This window comes from Delphinapterus leucas, chromosome 16 (genome assembly GCF_059928025.1).
Source record: "Delphinapterus leucas isolate spDelLeu-1000000601 "Yukka" chromosome 16, BTC_Dleu_Yukka2, whole genome shotgun sequence".
In the NCBI taxonomy this organism is placed as follows: Eukaryota; Metazoa; Chordata; class Mammalia; order Artiodactyla; family Monodontidae; genus Delphinapterus; species Delphinapterus leucas.
In genome coordinates, this window is record NC_143144.1 from 43,118,418 (window position 1) to 43,136,275 (window position 17,858).

At 36.1% G+C, this 17,858-nt stretch overlaps 1 protein-coding gene across 8 annotated transcripts in view; it reads right to left on the reverse strand.

The window, feature by feature from the left end:
- Positions 1–7,121: 7,121 nt before the first annotated feature.
- Positions 7,122–17,858, reverse strand: part of UBE2D1 (ubiquitin conjugating enzyme E2 D1) — a 39,842-nt gene continuing 29,105 nt past the window's right edge. For 5 of the 8 annotated variants that reach the window (XM_089897849.1, XM_089897855.1, XM_089897852.1 and 2 more), the window contains 3 exons: positions 16,842–16,947; positions 13,360–13,453; positions 10,541–12,559 (listed from right to left, as the gene is read on the reverse strand). In XM_089897849.1, the coding sequence (XP_089753975.1) occupies positions 12,514–12,559; positions 13,360–13,453; positions 16,842–16,947 (246 nt within the window). In that variant the 3' untranslated portion in view covers positions 10,541–12,513. Of the gene's footprint in view, positions 12,560–13,359; positions 13,454–16,841; positions 16,948–17,858 lie in introns of all 8 variants that reach the window. The other 3 variants (XM_089897853.1, XM_089897851.1, XM_089897856.1) reach the window with 2 other exon arrangements.

Genomic DNA, 17,858 nt, shown 5'->3' on the forward strand with positions numbered 1-17,858 from the left:
TTCTGAGTACATACTATGTACAAGGCACCAAACAAAAATAGACACAGCATTCTCCCCACCTGCAGTGAAAACTAGTGGCAGAGGCAAAGAAAGGAAGAGTTGCAGTACAGTGTCAAGATAGAGGTAAGTATAGGCTAGAATTCCTTATAATTACATTTTAGCTAATTTCTGAAATAATTTTTCTTTATATTTTTCTAGAGTGTTTTTATTCTTTCAGATGTTTGATATAAAGTTAAACTTCTTTTGGATATTTAAAAAGCTTTTTGTTGTTTTAAAGTGTCATTTTCATAAATCTTGCTATAAAGTTCTTATAAATCTGATCTATAACATTTCTGTTTTCATCAGATTCCAATATTCTTTAAAACTCATATACATTGCAGTGATAATTTTATTCCAAACTCAGCATTTACACAGAAAATATAATTCTACCTACTTACTCACACTGTCTTTGAACAAAAAGGCATATGGCTTCATGTATATTTACTTTATAAAACTTGAAGACTTTTCCAGGGCTCTGTCCCTTTATTTTGTTTTAAAATTTCATCTGCTCCCAGTGTTTCAGTCCCAACTGACTTCAACTATCAGTTACATCCTCATAGTTCCCGATTTCATATTGAATCCAGATCTCTCCTTTTACTCTCACATCTATTGGGTTGGCCAAACAGTTCATTCGAGGTTTTCTGTAGCCGTAAAATTTTACAGCAAACCCGAACGAACTTTTTGGCCAACCCCAATATATAGCCACTGGCATCTTTACCATCATGTTTCACAGATACCTCAGTTTTCCCTGAACAGAATTCACTATCTGTCCCCTATCTTGAACTCCTTCTCTTGGTAAGAGGCACCAGTATCCCATTGGAATCATGGAAGCCGATAACTTGATAAACTATTATATAATCTCCCTCATTCACACTCCTCACCCATCAACCAACTAATGATAAGTATTGCTGATTCTATTTCATTAGCCCCTCTAGTAAGTATTTCCTCCTCGTCCATCACATTGCTATAGCTTTTGATCAGGCCAGTAGTGTGTTGGTAAATCAGCTTTCTGAAAAGAGAGCCCTAATTTGTAGTTTTTGCTGAGATCTATGGTGTAAATAAATACTCGCATGGCTGATTTCAAACCACCAACTGAATGTCACTGAACCTGAAGTTGGGAAGAGATATATATAATTGGCTTTTTAAGCCAGTACCAGTCAGCTCCTGTATGCCACTGGTTCACAACGGCTCTGCTATCTTTTCCCAAAATCTTACAGTAGTTTTCCTACTTTCTTTCTCTCTTTTTGTTTTTTTGGCTGCGTTGTGCAGCCTGTGGGATCTTAGTTCCCAGACCAGGGATTCAACCCATGGCCCCTGCAGTGGAAGCACGGACTCTTAACCAGTGGACTGCCAGGAAAGTCCCCAGTTTGCCGACTTTCAGTCTTACTTCCCTCCAAACCATATTTCACACTGTCACCAGGTCAGTCCTTCTAAAAGGCAAATCCCATTCATTCATTTGTTCATGGAGTATGAATGGAGCAGCAGCTCTGTGCCAGGCAGGCAATGATCACATTTCTGTACTTGAAATCTTCAATGGCTCATGATTACCCACAGAATCAAGTTTAAATTCTCATATATGGCATGCAAGTCCTCCATGAACTGGCCTCTCTCCTCCCTCTAAAGCTTCATTCCTCCCTTCACCTTTGCTTGAAATAGTTTATTATTTAAATATCCATTTCTTGTCTGTTAATAAATACATCAAAGCACTTCAATTTGGCTCTGAGTTTACCATTGCATTTTGTGTGATATGCCAAAGTTATGGAAATTACTGGATAAGCATACAGACTTAGAAGTTAGACAGATCTAAGTTCAAATCCTGTGCTTGTTATTACCTGTGTGACCTTGCTAAATGACAATCTCACTGTCCCAGAGTTTTCCCCTCTGTGAAATGGGAACAGTGATAGTTGATTCTTAGGATTGTTATGAAGATTAAATTAGAGAGTGTATAAAAAGTTCTTACTACAGTCCCTGGCACAGAGTAAAAGCTCAATAAATAATAGCTATCTTTTTTTTTTGGCCATGCCACGTGGCGTGTGGGATCTAGTTCCCTGACCAGGGATGGAACCTGTGCCTCCTGCATTGGGAGCACAGAGTCTTAACCACTAGACTGCCAGGGAAGTCCCAACAGTGGTTATCATTATCCTTACATTATTCATAACACTTATTATTAGCTTCTAAATAATTATAGATGTAGTATGGATTGTATCCAAACAAAAAAGTCATATTTGCATCACAGCCCTGTCTTTTATTTTGTCATTTCCTCTCCCGATTAAATAACATATGAATTATATACCAGCATTGCTCCTCTCTTCCTATTGAACTTTTAACATTTCTTAATTATTAGTGGTGTTTTGAGCATAAATACTATGGTAGGTGATGAAAAATTAAAACAACACACACTTAGGTTGGAATTGTTCTTTAATGTTTTCAGAACATCTTTATATAACTGTATTTGATTATATGATTCACAAATTGAAGAAGTAGACAGAGCAAGTATTATCATGATCATGGTTCCCAATTTACAAATGAGAGAAATTAAGTTCAGAAAGCCCATGTCACAATGTTACAACAGTTAATAAGATGTGGAAATGAACACCTGGTCTTCCAATTCATTGTCTTGCACTTTTCCCATTATATCAGACTATCCTTCAGACTCAGTCAACACATCACATCATTCCAGCCCCAAATATCTTCCTTGGATCTTCTAGACTATGTGAACTCATATTATTTATTTGTGACATATCATATAGCCCTCTGGTTGTTAATCTTTTATTATGTGTACATATTTTTTTCCTCAATAGATGGTAAGCTATACTTGAGGACAAGACTAAGTCTTATGCTTCTTTCTGTCCCCTATAATACTAGCATAGTACATAGAGCATGACAAATGGATGGAGGGAGGGAGAGAAAGAGAGAGAGGGAGATTAAAAAATGTAAAAAGATTAGTTTTGCACAAATAAGTTATATACAAATTTGGCACCACAGAATACAGCAGCTAGCTGTTAGAAGTGTCATTTGCCAATAGGAGGGACAGTTATGTGTGTAGATGGGAGCAATGTAAAATTTGGGAACATATGTATGAAAGCAATGATCATGGTTTATTGATATTGCACACTAGTAAAGCTGAAAGTAGCACCAATAAATAGCAGCAGCAGCAGTCAGAGACCACGATAATTCCCTGGTGAATAAGAGTTAGATCCATAGTTATCACTTGAAGAAAAAAATATTCCTAAGAGAAAGCAGTCTTGCTTTTGTAATTATAGTGGACAAATAATCCAGCTACAATAGGAACAATCACCTAGTAGGTTTAGCATGAGGAATAGACGTAATTCTGAACTCATAAGTAAAATATATTTCTGGAAATAAGGTTATACTATAAACACCACATCTAAAGACAGAGTACTCATCAGCAATTGAACAGCACTGGGATAGGCTTTGGAAATGGCACAAAAAGGGTAAGACATCGCTCCTGTTTCAACAAGTTTACACTTTGGGGAAATACAGTATAAACACACACAAGTTATAAAAGTATAACAATTCTTTGCAGCAATATAAGAAAAAATTATAATCTGAATATCTCCTAGCTTTCCTGTAAATCAAGATTTTAATAAAGTATGTGAAGAAAACTACATGGATAATTTTTTCCTTCAAACCATTTTCATTCACTTAGGGTCTATTATCCCCTCACAGCAGTTTGCCTTTTAAAACAGTACACATGCCGTGCAGTGCAGCCAAAACATAAAAAACAAAACAAAAACAAACAAACCCCAACAGTGTACAAAATGATGGAAAGGAGAGAAAAATTCTAAAGAAAGATCTATTGCATGTTAATAGTTCCCAGATATCTAAATTAGTTTATGAATTACTTCTCAATTAGAACAAGGTATGCAACCTTAATTATTAAGAGGGTATCAGAGGGGCTTCCCTGGTGGCACAGTGGTTGAGAGTCCGCCTGCCGATGCAGGGGACACAGGTTCGTGCCCCGGTTCGGGAAGATCACACATGCCGCGGAGCGGCTGGGCCCATGAGCCATGGCTGCTGAGCCTGCGCGTCCGCAGCCCGTGCTCCACAACGCGAGAGGCCACAACAGTGAGAGGGCCGCATACCGCGAAAAAAAAAAAAAGAGGGTATCAGAGTTATTTTTAGCCATTGTTATAGCAGTATTATGCAAAATAAATATAGGTTTTCTATTTTAAAGCTGATTCTATGAGTCAGCAGGAGGAAGGACAAGTAAAATGGATAACTATAATTTTATGCAAATTATAAAACCCAAATTCATATTGCTGGATATTCCTGAAAGCCAAATTAAAGAGTGGAAGAAATTCAGAATGATTATATTGAGGGAATAATGCTATTAATAAACAAGATAACCTACATTGTCTGCCCTCACATTGTAAAACACTGGATCAATACAAATGGTAATAATTATAATTTATCACTCAACTACATGGCAAGCATGTTAATATATTTTGCTTCTAATCCTTTCATAAATCCTACAAAGTGGAATTATTTGTATTGTACAGGTATGAAAACTGGTATTCAGAGAGAGATATATAGGAAGGATTATCTTCCTTGTTGCATCTTGTTAAAAATTTCCACCTATGAATCCACAGTTTGCAGCTCTGAAATTATATTTGACTCTATGTAAGTGTAATATAGGCAATTCAGTCATGAAGTTGCCATAGTTTTTTTGTTTTTGTTTCTGCCTGCACTGTTCAGCTTGCAGGATCTTAATTCCCTGACCAGGGATCGAACCTGTGCGGCCCTGCAGCATAAGCGTGGAGTCCTAACCACTGGACCGCCAGGGAATTCCCAGTTTGTTTTTTTTAATATTCCCTTACATTTTATTGTTTCTTTTCTATCCTTGTAACGACTCCTTCTTGGGACTTCCCTCATGGTCCAGTGGTTAAGAAAGACTCCACACTACCGATGCAGGGGGCCTAGGTTCGATGCCTGGTCGGGGAACTACATCCCACATGCCGCAACTTAAGAGTTCAAATGCCACAACTGAAAGATCCCACATGCCGCAATGAAGATCCCACATGCTGCAACAAAGACCCGGCGCAGCCAAATAAATAAATATTTTTTAAAAAACAGTTAAAAAAGACTCTTTCTTGACTTAACTAATTTGTGGGTTGCTAAAAATAACATCTGAAGTTCCTTTATTTCCTCATTCATTCAGTCATTCAGGCTTGAATTTTTTAAAACTATACACACACATATGCATGTGTGTGCATGCATAAAAAGTGTGCAAAATAATACACACAAAATTGGGTTTAATGGTGATTATACCTTAGTATTGCAGGAATGAGTAGATGGTACTCAATTTTTACTTTATATAGACCTGTATTGTTTTACATTTTTTTCCAAAATACAACGGTAATATTTATCATTTTAAATATATTTAAAAAAAGACTCCATTCCTAGTAGAAGCCAGTACTATGCTAGATACTGCAATAAGTTCTAAAAATACAAAGGTGACTAAGGCATGATCCATCTGTTTAAATCTGCTGGGAGAGTAGGGAATGGTTTCATAGAGTAGGTGACATTTGAACTGTTTTTTTCAAGTGAGGAAGGGTGGAGGTGCTTTCCAGAAAAGGGAAACAGTATGTGCAAGTCACAGATATGCATGAGGGCATGGTGTCCTTAAGAAGACAAAATATATGTGAAAAGGAGTAGTATGAGACAAGTCTAAAGAAGTTGGGTGGCATTAGGTTGTGAAGGGCTGTGTGTAATATGCTAAGGAGTTTGTTAGCAAAAGATGGACAAATAACTTTTTAGGCAGCTTAAACTCATTTTTAGAAAAACCTCTTTGGTAGGAGCACTGAGAGTGATGGAAGTGAGGAGACTGTAAAGAAGGAGGTAAATTAGGAGGTTATTGCTATGATTCAGGAAAGAGGTTGAGATTCTGAACTAAGATTCTGCCATGGCTCATATGCCAAAGGCATTTCTAGTACAATCAGCAGGATTTCATTCACAGGTGGAAGCCAATAATGATTCCGAGGATTCTAGTATGAGAAATTATTCCAATTCCAATTCTACACTCTGCTAAATAAATAGCCCCAAACGCATGCTTTTATTACATCATTTTGTTGATTAAAAACTTACACTGATCTGGAACCTAGAAAAATGGTACAGATGAACCGGTTTGCAGGGCAGAAATAGAGACACAGATGTAGAGAACAAACGTATGGACACCAAGGGGGGAAAGTGGCGGGGGCTGGTGGTGTGATGAATTGGGAGATTGGGATTGACACACATACACTAATATTTATAAAATAGATAACTAATAAGAACCTGCTGTATAAAATAATAAAATAGAATTTTTAAAAAAAACACTGATTTCTTACAGGCCATCAAATCAAGTTTTCACATCTAATTAATCTGCCTTCTCCACCTAATCTTTTCTCTCAATTGCACATAGACCAAGGCCATTTTCACTTATTTTTACTTTATTATCTTTGGTTTCTCTTACTTGAATGATTTTTACTTTATTATCTTTGGTTTCTCTTACTTCCCCACTTAAATATGCCATTTAAAATCCTAAGTATCATCTGAGGCCCAGTTCATTCATTTATTTATTCAATAAATATTTGAGCTCTTGTGGACCAGATACTGTACTAGGTCCCAGGGAGTCAAAAATAATAAACACTAAGGATCTCATGGTTAGTGATACTGATAATACAGCATGGTAAGGGCACTTATAAAGGGTGAGGACACTCCACACTGGGGTAAAGTGATGTCAGCACTATGGCTGAATAAGTTGACCCTTGCTTGTGCCCTACCCCCAACAAAAATTTGGCATCTATCCATGGACAGAAGTGCCTTTGTGAGAGCTGTGAGCATCTCTGCCAAGGGATCTGGGAGGAATCTTGCCCACCTGTGCGTTGGGTAACACATACAGAACGTGGTCCTGGTCCTGGCTGTGGACCGTGCAGTGGCCCATGAACTGGCTCCAGCCCCTCATAGCCACAGCCCAGGAACTCCTGCAAAACACTGTCTTAGACAATCACTTATGGATGAAAGAGCCATTGTGGAAGTCCAGGTTTCCAGCAGCGAACTTCCTGGACAATGTTGAAGAAAAAAAAAAAAAAAAAAAAAAATACAAGTTTGGATACATCGGAGAAGGTAAAAGAAATAGTTTGACTTTACTGCATCAACCCTCTCCCAAAGACAGCACAGCTTAGGGCCAAAAGAGATCCTCTGAGCCTGTGATATCTCTAACAAGGGCAAGTGAGAGTGTGTGAGTGACCACCTGGCCTCCGCAACTGTGGGGAACACAGAAAGGAGCTCATTTCTCTCTCAGCGCATCCATAATACTGAATCATGAACTTCAGGACTGGGGAGTGGGAAGAGGCTGGGATAGAATTCTTGAAGGGCATTAATGGGACACGGCTCACACTATGTTGTGGACTCCATCAAGAAACCAGAGCTGCTGGGGACACATCACCCATGGTCCCCCCATCTGGTCCATCTCAGAAGAAATGGAAAAGCTGATCCTAAAATGCGTTTTGAATCACGAGGGATGTGAATAGTCAGAACAATATTGTAAAAGAACAAAGTTGGAAAATCCACACTTCTTGATTTCGAAAGTTACTATGCAGCTACAGTCATCAATGTAGTGTGGTGTTAGCATAAGGCATACAGGTCATTAGAACAGAATTCAGAGACCATAAAAAACCTCTAGGGTCAGTTGATTTTCGACAAGGGCACAGAGACCTTTTCAAGGGGAAAGAACAGTCTTTTCAACGAATAGTGCAGGCCTGATTTTTAGAAGGGCTTACCAGGTTGGCCTTCAGCTGGCATCAAGGAATACGGCTTTTAAAACTTTCCCTATGTGATATAAGGTTCTATCTGCTATGCTAGCCTGACTAGACTTTTTAAATAAACAATGTGATTTCAGTGAACACCTGCTTACCTTCTGGGAGCCTGGAGTTTTGGTGGGCAAAGGGTGCCTACATGGTTTAGCCCCTATTAAAACCCCTGAACTTTGCATTTCAAACAGGCTTCCCTGGGCAGAAACACTGTGCCTGTGTTACTGCATTTCACTGTTGGAGGGAGAGTGAGCTCTGTGTGGCCCCTTCAGAGAAAGCTTCATGGTTTCCTTCATGATCTGTCTTTTCCCCTTACTGAGGGAGCTGTATATCTTTGCTGTGTCGCTATAATAAATCTTAGCTGTGAGTGTGAACATATGCTTAGTCTGGTGACTTCTATTGACACACTGAATGTGTGGGTGGTCACTGGACCACCTAAACGGGTGTATCAGGAGTGCTTACACAAGTGGTGTCACAACTGTTCCCCACAATATGTATATTAAGTTTACAATAAAATCTTACATGCAACTCAGTGATCTTTTGCACTAAAAAGATTTTAACAAAAGCAAGCAAATGATATGAGGAAGCATAGCTCAGAACATGTGCCATCATAATAAAAGCAACTTCCTCCTGGGGTAAGAAAGGCACATTCCTCCCTCTACAACAGTAGAACCTAAGAGAGCGCTAAGTTTTTTAAAAAAATGTATCTTATAAAAATGCCTCCAAGTGCTAGAACTTTTAGGTGAATATTCCCTCTTCCTATTAGTTCAGTTCATTTACAATTTAAAACCACATTCTAACATATATAACAGGATAATGAGAGCAGAAATTTAAATGTAACATGATACAAATAAGTGATAAAACACTATTGTGTTACAAATTATTTCTATTACCCAAAATGTCAGCTGTCTACAAATTTTCAGTTATCACTACTACTGAAAAAACTCCTGGTCAAAGTGTATCAATATACAGTTTAGGAGTTTGCAGATGTCAGTACAAAAAAAAAAATTTTTTTTAGAAATGACTAGTTATCTATACAGATGAATTTTTACAAGTGAAATTAGATGAATCTCTACCTGCTGCCCTGTTTGTAAAACACAACTGTCAGAACAGGCAAAGAGAAGCACTGTAAAAAATTAGAACTTTCACAAATAATATGCATTACATTTTAGGGCTATTAAACTGCAATTAAACTTCTGCTTTAAAGAAAATTTTTGGCATAGTTTACATTGATAGAGTGCTAGAAGTAAACTTTTAAAATTCATGTTTGTTATTTTATTATATTAATAACCACAAAAGATTTAAACAAACTAAAAAGATAAGTGCTGTATCTTAACAGACCAAAGTCAACAATTTGAATACACTGAAGCTATATGGCCGTGGCTAGAGTATTAATCACATTTTCCATGGCTAGTCCTAATAAAAATGAGTAACAGGACCAATGATTCTACTACAGAACTCAAATTTTAAAACATAGGACTGGACTCTGAATCCAGTTCAAAATGACTACCAACAAAGAGACAGGATATAAATAGCTTCACCAAGAATCTCTCTTAATCCGAGAGGAAAATTCATTTCCCCAATCTTTCCACCTTAAAAATACAGAACTGAGAGAGCAGGATTCTGTGAAACATCAATGACTGGAATCATGTACAAAGAAGATAAACATATCATTGTGATAAAATAATGAGAAATGAAAAACTACATGTGGTATTGTTTTCATTAAGTTTTAAAAAAAATTACTCTTTTTATTTTGGGCTGCATTGGGTCTTCGTTGCTGCGCATGGACTTTCCCTAGTTGCAGCGAGCAGGGGCTACTCTTCATTGCGGTGCGCGGGCTTCTCATTGCGGTGGCTTCTCTTGTTGCGAAGCATGGGCTCTAGGCGCGCGGGCTTCAGTAGTTGTAGCACGTGGGCTCAGTAGTTGTGGCTTGCAGGCTCTAGAGCGCAGGCTCAGTAGTTGTGGTGCACGGGCTTAGTTGCTCCACGGCATGTGGGATCTTCCCGGACCAGGGCTTGAACCCGTGTCCCCTGCATTGGCAGGTGGATGCTTAACCACTGCACCACCAGGGAAGCCCCAAAAGTTACTCTGAATATTAACTCTTAGGGTTGCCCTGGTGCTTTGTGTTTGTGTTTCTCACCTAATACCTTTTGATCCTTTGAAATTGCTTAACTGACAAAGTAAATTTAAAATTTTCCCTAACAGAGTTCATGGAGGGGTGGGGGTATAACGTAAAGCAAAAATGAATAATTGTATATGATTTACATATGCATGTGTAAAGCTTGTTCAGGAATTAGAGATAGTTGGGGGGATGAGCGTGAGGTTACCCCTTACAGCCTGTATCATGGATTTATTGTATGTGGCAGTTACAAGTGCTCAGAATCCAAGACTACAAGAGGTAGGATCGTAAAACTCCAAAAGACTTTCCATTTTCCTCACTCCCAGGAGGTCCTTAAATTAATGGTTGATCTATGGAGGAAGGTCCTTGGCTTCGGATTTACAGTTAGGTAACTGATGTACCCTTTGTTGGAATTAAACAAAACAACAAACCCAAAATACTGATCTGGCTGATCATTATGCCATTGCTGAACTTCTAAGATTTTTAAATTAATTATGAGAACTTGTGCTCACTCCTCAAGAGAGTGGTTGTACAATTCAGATGTAAGCAAAGGCAAACAGAGTTAGAGTGTTAGGCAAGTTTCAAAACTTTAATACAGAAAAAAAAAAGACATTTCCAAAAATAAATGCCACACAAAAGTTTTTTAAAAAGTGAAAGATATTCAAGAAACAAAACCCTTTATTATCAAAATATACTAAATACTTAAATCTAATGATGTTGAGTGTTCAAATTCTGGGCCAATGTAGCTTATAATAACATAGTAGTATTCTTCATGATATGGCTGTTTCAAGACATCACTTAATATAGTTACTTTTTAAACCTATATTTTCTTAAACATCCATTTCACAATTCATTTATTTTACATTCATTTATAAAAACACATTTTTTAACAATGGGTTATTTTGTGCTTTATAATAATGAACCATGGTAAAATACTTAAGTGATTTACATTGTTTGCTAATGACTACACCCATCACAGATTTTTGTACACTTATACAGCTACTGAAATAATCAGAAGAGCTACAACTCTTCTTAAAAATGACACTCAAGTTTGGTAAGCATGCTAATAATTAGAGACATTTTTTTTCCAAGTTAAAACATTAGAACTTTCTAGCTTTCTTTAAAATCTGCAAAGATAACCTGCTCATTTAAATCATTTTAACTGACAATTTATAAAACAGAGGGAAAGTGTCATTTTAGAATTTTCTGTATAACTTCTACGGTAAAAAATGGATGTCCTCTTTCAAACTGTGATGGCATTAAAATTCTATTTTAGAAATTCTAGATTTTAAAGTGTTAAGAAATACAACGTCAGTTATATCTAGAGGGGCATTTTAATGAATTAACCTAATTATTCTTCAGGTCTATAAAGACTTTTCTTCAATGTAGGTGACACTGTCTTACATTCATCTCAGTACCTTAGAAAATAATTCATTTTAGATGTGATCCAAGACAAATGCCAACATATCCTAAATTCTTTTCAATAACAAGGGACCAGTGTATATCATCCTCTAGATTGACAATTTAGTAAACAGATATCTATACAAACCTAAAGCAATAAAATTTATATAATTAATGGTGATTAGTGCCAAGTACAACAGACTTCATTCTTACAATTTGGAATTAATTTCCATGCAAAATTTTATATAGAGTATTGATCCTTACTTATAAAGTAATTTTTTATCTTTTTAAGTAATCAAGACAAATAGTAGAAAAAGCATTTTATTTAAATGGAAAAAGCTACATTAAGATCTGTAAAAGGTGTCAATATAATATTGCCTATACAGAAAAAAATTCTGATGTGAATAGCAACAAATAAAAGTTACACGTCTTCCTACTTAGCAGTGCAATTAATTCACATTGTAATAAAGTTAAGTCAAGTATAACAAAATCAAAACAAGTGTTTCTCCATAATCAGTATACTGAGAATTACAGTGTAAAGATCATTTCAGGTTTAAGGAATCTGCAATCAATCTACAGAATACCCTAAGACAAGGGAGACGGACAGTTAATTCATTTCATTATCAGCTGTTGGGTTTTTTCAATACTGTTCACAGGAAAAAAGTAACGAGTTGACATACATGTAAATAGAATATATTTAGTCTATACAGTAAAAAAATACAAATTATAAAGTGAGCTAACGAAGAATGAAATCTGAATACAGATTTATATAACTGACGACATCTTAGACAACACATACAGTATTCTTCATGTAAAAACATCTAGTTTCAGCAAAAAATAATTTGGTTGCTTTTCAGATGCATTGTAGATCTTGTAAGCTGAAGATGCAGATGTCCAAGTATCTTAAAAACCATAATAAATGTCTTTCTCAATGCATACAAAATGATAAATGCTCTCATCACAGTCTCAAGAATATTTTTGGAAGTTTGTTTTGTCTTGCTTCAGAAATACATTTAAAATGGGTAAAAATCAAAGGATTTCATGGTACAATGAAACAGTAAACGGTGCTCGATTTACTGCTAATGTTGAAAAAAACCTAGATTTTACAGTACTCTGGTATATATGAAAATTTTTTTGATTTTACATTGCATATTTCTGAGTCCATTCTCTTGCGTGTCTGTTGTATCTGTAGACATACAAAAGGGATATAGTAAAAACATACAAATTAAATCTTTTAGAAGATCTGTCTATGTAAAACTGTATACCTTTTTTATGCTTAACTGCAATAATCATACATACACCAATTATTGGGTCAATGTGACTTAGGTTCATGCATAAATAAAACAGAAAACATGAGCGATTTTTTAAACTAATGGATCTCTTTACAACCTATATGAAAACGTACCTAAGTTATACACAACGAAATAAAGAAATCAATTTCTAATACAAATCTGTAAATGACAACCCTGAATGGTCATTATCTGTAAAATGCAAATGAATCAATGGTGCCAGCAAGATGTAGCACCTTGAAAATTAGGTCAGTTTAGGGGTAGTTAAGGATAACTTTTCCTGGGAGAAGGTAAGGAATATGATATTCAGTAATTTCCAATTATCAACTTTTTAAATTGTAAATTTACTGCTTAGAATTATAGATAGTTTGATAGTTACTATCAAAAAACATGCATACTATGTAAATGCAGAACAAGTACTATTAAATAGTAAAGGATGAAACAACAAGTGGGAAGGGATGAGATTTTTTTGTAAAAGGAATTAATAGAATTTAAAATTAATAGAATTTAAAATAAATTTAATTTAATTTTTAAATTAATAGAATTTAAAAAGAAAGGTTTACTCCACTGGATAAACAAACTTAACATAAACACAATAAGCATAACTAAATGTACTTCAATACATTGATAATACTTATGTTTTGGCAGACTACATAGAAATGCACCCAAATAGAAACTAATATAAGCAAACACTTACTTTTCTTTGTCTGATTTATAGATTTGTGCAATATCTGGTACTAAGGGGTCATCTGGATTAGGGTCACAAAGCAGAGAACATATGGACAATAAAACTAGATTTAAAAGAGAACATCATATTAAGTAATGATCTTTCTACTTTATATGAATTACACATGTGAAAATAATTTTACTGAACAGACAATAAACTTACAAAGAAAAAACAAAATGAACACATTAAATTACATTTGAGATTAATTTTGGTTGGCAGCAAATATCTTTAATTTTTTAAATTACAAAATTACCATACAGTGTATATAATACAAAATTATTATCACTTTTGCAATTTTAAATTCTATTTGAATTTCTGTTTATTTTAAAAATGTGAACCTCCAAAGTAGCTATTAACTTTTAAACTCAAGAGTTCTCTACAAAAATATTTTTTAGGTAACACACATATACCCCGGATGGTACATAGTTGGAAAAATATTAGAATAGCATCCTAACTTTAGATGTTTCTTAGAGATATTTTTTTACTTTAATAAGAAAACTGTCCACTTTTATTCTACTTTAATGCAGAAAATCTGTGTCCTAAACAGTTCAAGGTAAAGCAATCAAATTACAGTTAACAGTTCAAACCGCTTTGGGAGGTGAAGCTCATGCACTGTTTTACTTGGGCTTAGAGCTAAAGAAGGAATATCTGTAAGATTATTTTCAGTGAATTTTTTTAATTCCATGTACATTATTTGTGGCAAATGCATTTAAAAATAATAGGCATGGGCTTCCCTGGTGGTGCAGTGGTTGGGAGTCCGCCTGCCGATGCAGGGGACGCGGGTTCGTGCCCCGGTCCGGGAGGATCCCACATGCTGCGGAGCGGCTGGGCCCGTGAGCCATGGCCGCTGGGCCTGCATGTCCGGAGCCTGTGCTCCGCGGCGGTAGAGGCCGCAACAGTGAGGGGCTCTCGTACCGCAAAAAAAAAAAAAAAAAAAAAAAAAAAAGGCACAGCTATCATTACATAACTTGTATATTTTTAAATATAAATGAAAATTGATAAATTATAGTAGTTGTTTCTTGCATGTTGTATCAAAATACTAATGCAAATAGCTACACTTAAAAAAATAAACAACTAAGTGTCTGAAAAAGAAGGAAACAAGGACTCTGGTTCCTCATTTGTCTGCTTCCATGCCACCACTTCTGAGGGGATACATGGTATCTTTGGAACAACATTCCATCTTCACCTTCCTCTACTATGTTCCTTTATCTTTTCCTACTCTTACAAATCCAAAGGTGAATTTATAAGGAAGGCAGAGTTGATTTTTTTTTGTTTGTTTTAAAGAAGACGTTGGGGGTCGGAGTTTATTAATTAATTAATTAATTTTTGCTGTGTTGGGCTTTCGTTTCTGTGCGAGGACTTTCTCTAGTTGTGGCAAGCGGGGGCCACTTGTCATCGCGGTGCGCGGGCCTCTCACTATCGCGGCCTCTCTTGTTGCGGAGCACAGGCTCCAGACGCGCAGGCTCAGTAGTTGTGGCTCACGGGCCTAGTTGCTCCGCGGCATGTGGGATCCTCCCAGACCAGGGCTCGAACCCGTGTCCAGGCAGATTCTCAACCACTGCGCCACCAGGGAAGCCCCAGAGTTGATTTTTAATGACTTGGAAAGGGGGTGCTACGGGCTAACAAAAACTAATATTTCATTCATCTTTTTAATCTTTCATCTGCCCAATGGAATTTCAAGCCTGTATATTAAACCAACTGGGTAAGCTACCTGGGCTCACACCTCCAGAAAGTTTCCAAACTAAACTCATGATAAAAAGCGAAATAAGACATTTAAAATATTAAAAAGTGAAAAATGTACAAATAAAGAAAATATAAGCTACTTTATAAAATAGGCAAGAGGGAAGTTCCTCATCTCCCCACTCCTGCTGCCAAGAGCCCTGTGCCCTGATTTCACTATTATGCACACAAATCAAATGTTTTCAGATAAGGAAAATGATAACAATATATAACATTCATTTGAATGCTTACTATGTGCTAGTTGCATAGTAACCATATGTGGTAATACTATTATAATCCCCATTTGACATATAAGGAAACTGAGGCTGTTTGAAACTGTTCTTAAAGGACAGTTTCTAGAAGCTAACAAAACTATTTTTTATAAAAAGCAACCAATGGCAGAAGGTAAGTATTCAACATCTGGCAGTCTGCGCTCTCTAAGTATTTAGCTGCATATGCTAAATGAATTTCATTTTGTGATCCTATTCCAGGAAACAGAATATTAATTTGAAAAACCCTATGACACAATATCTTTCCTATATCTAGTGTGTAACAGTTATAGTATGTGAAAGGTTTTTAAAAGAACACTAGAATCTACATGAACATTTTACAGGGATATGTTAGATCAGAAAAATTGCCATTCATGAATAACTAACCGATCTGAAGGGCTGTTACTTATCTAATACTTGAAATAATCATGGCTATGGACACTGCTTCCTCTAAACCTTATCAATTTTTAAAACAAGCTATATATTCAGGTAGCATTTATTAAAAAAATTTTTTTTAATGACCATGGATTCCTCCCCCAAATCCTTCAAAAGAAACAGTTTTCTTAAATTTTATAAAAAGGGAAAACTACCAAGTTACTTTCAGGGGTAGATGGTTCTAACTCAAAACAATAACTCAGGCTCTTTTCTGTTAGAGAAACAAGACAAAATTAAGAGGCTGGCAAAGCAAATAACATTAGCTAATGAAACAAACGGCTTCAGATGCCCTATATACACATCTCATAATTTAGCAAAGAATAATGCTATGCAACTGTGAAAGTTGAGAATCTGCGTGGATTATGTATCAGTCCTTACAATGATGCTACTATTTGAAGTTTAGACTAACATGCTATATATACTACATTACTCTAAAGTGTGAAATATGTCTTTCCTTTTTTTGGCCACACCATGCAGCTTGTGGGATCTTAGTTCCCCGACAAGGGATTGAAGCTGGGCCCTCGGCAGGGAAAGCGTGGAGTCCTAATTACTGGACTTTCAGGGAATTCCTGTCTTTCATTTTAAATAATTTACTTTATCTGCCAATCTGACATTTCCTCTGAGATGAAGTAAAGGAGATGTAAAGCTTTACTCATCATGTCAACAAATAATTCCATTTAATGAATGGGACATCTGGTCCTAAAATCTTATTTTTACTTCTGTGTCTCTCTCTCTGTCCCTGTCTCTTTCTTTTTAAAGATAAAGCCCAAACTAAAGGGGTGAAATGTCAACAGTCTTATCCCCAAATTCCTAGTTCTAACATTTTAAATTTCTCTCATTTCATCATTTAGATCTGTCCATCAACCCCCCCAAGCAAGAGTAATATAAAAGCTACGAAAGCAAAGCAAAAGCAAAGCAGAAGAAAACACAATAGATTGGTTTTTTTAAACTTTGGTCCCTAAGATATTTCTGCTGTATTTTTCCTGTCTCACTGTTATCAACTGTTGTAAATCTGATAAATGAAATTACCTTTTGATACAGTCAGAGCTGGTGACCATTGTGACCTCAGGATATCAAGACAAATACTTCCATTACTGTTTATGTTTGGATGGTAAATTTTTGTTGTGAAAGCAATCTAAACATAAAACAAAACAAAACAAAACTGTGACAATCCATGAACTATGAAAGCAAACAGAACCAATTTGCTCTAGGGTAAAATGTCCTCAATTTTATGTGATCTTAGAGGAGAGATGTATTCAACACAAATTGGATGAGCATCTACTTTATGTGCACGTGGCTTTAGCTACTGATAATGTGAAAGCAAAGTCAGTTTTCTGCTCTCCCCAACCCCAAGGAATTGAGGAGTATTTTGGAAAGTGTGATAAATAATATAATATAATAGGTGATATGACTGGTTGAGTAGCACCTGAAGTAATTAACCATGGCTTTCATCAACCCTCAAAGCAATCCTTTTCTTAATTTGATTATCAATTGATACCTGGATCTAGAAATAGGCTGCTGACCTTACTCCAGAGGAAAGTTGAGGGGCCCCAGCTTATTACCTGCCCTAACAAATCCACCAAGAATTCTAATCTTCCATGAGAGTTGTTACATCGTTTCATATGTAATGTTAATTAGGTGTTTTTAAAAATCTAAAGTAAATATTTCCTCAGTGACAGAATTTGTTAATGATTTTCTCCCTCATTGACACCCCCATCATTTGTTGGCTTCCTCTTTAGATTTAAGCTAAATTTAATAAGAATGTGTTTTAATCTTTCCTACACTAAACAAAAGGACTATGTCTTTTTACTTTTGTATTCCCCAATGCAACAGAACATGGTAGGTGCTCAATAAATGTTTGTTGAATACTTAAAAACTGAGAAAGAAGGGTCAACCTAGGAAAGATAATCCCCTGAATGGAAGAGTCTAACTCTTGACCATAAAAACTTCCCAAACTACACATATCTAATGCAGAGGGAAAGACAGGTAGGGAAGCTAATTTCTAGCCTAACAGATACTGCCTTCTGTTTACAGACATAATACAAT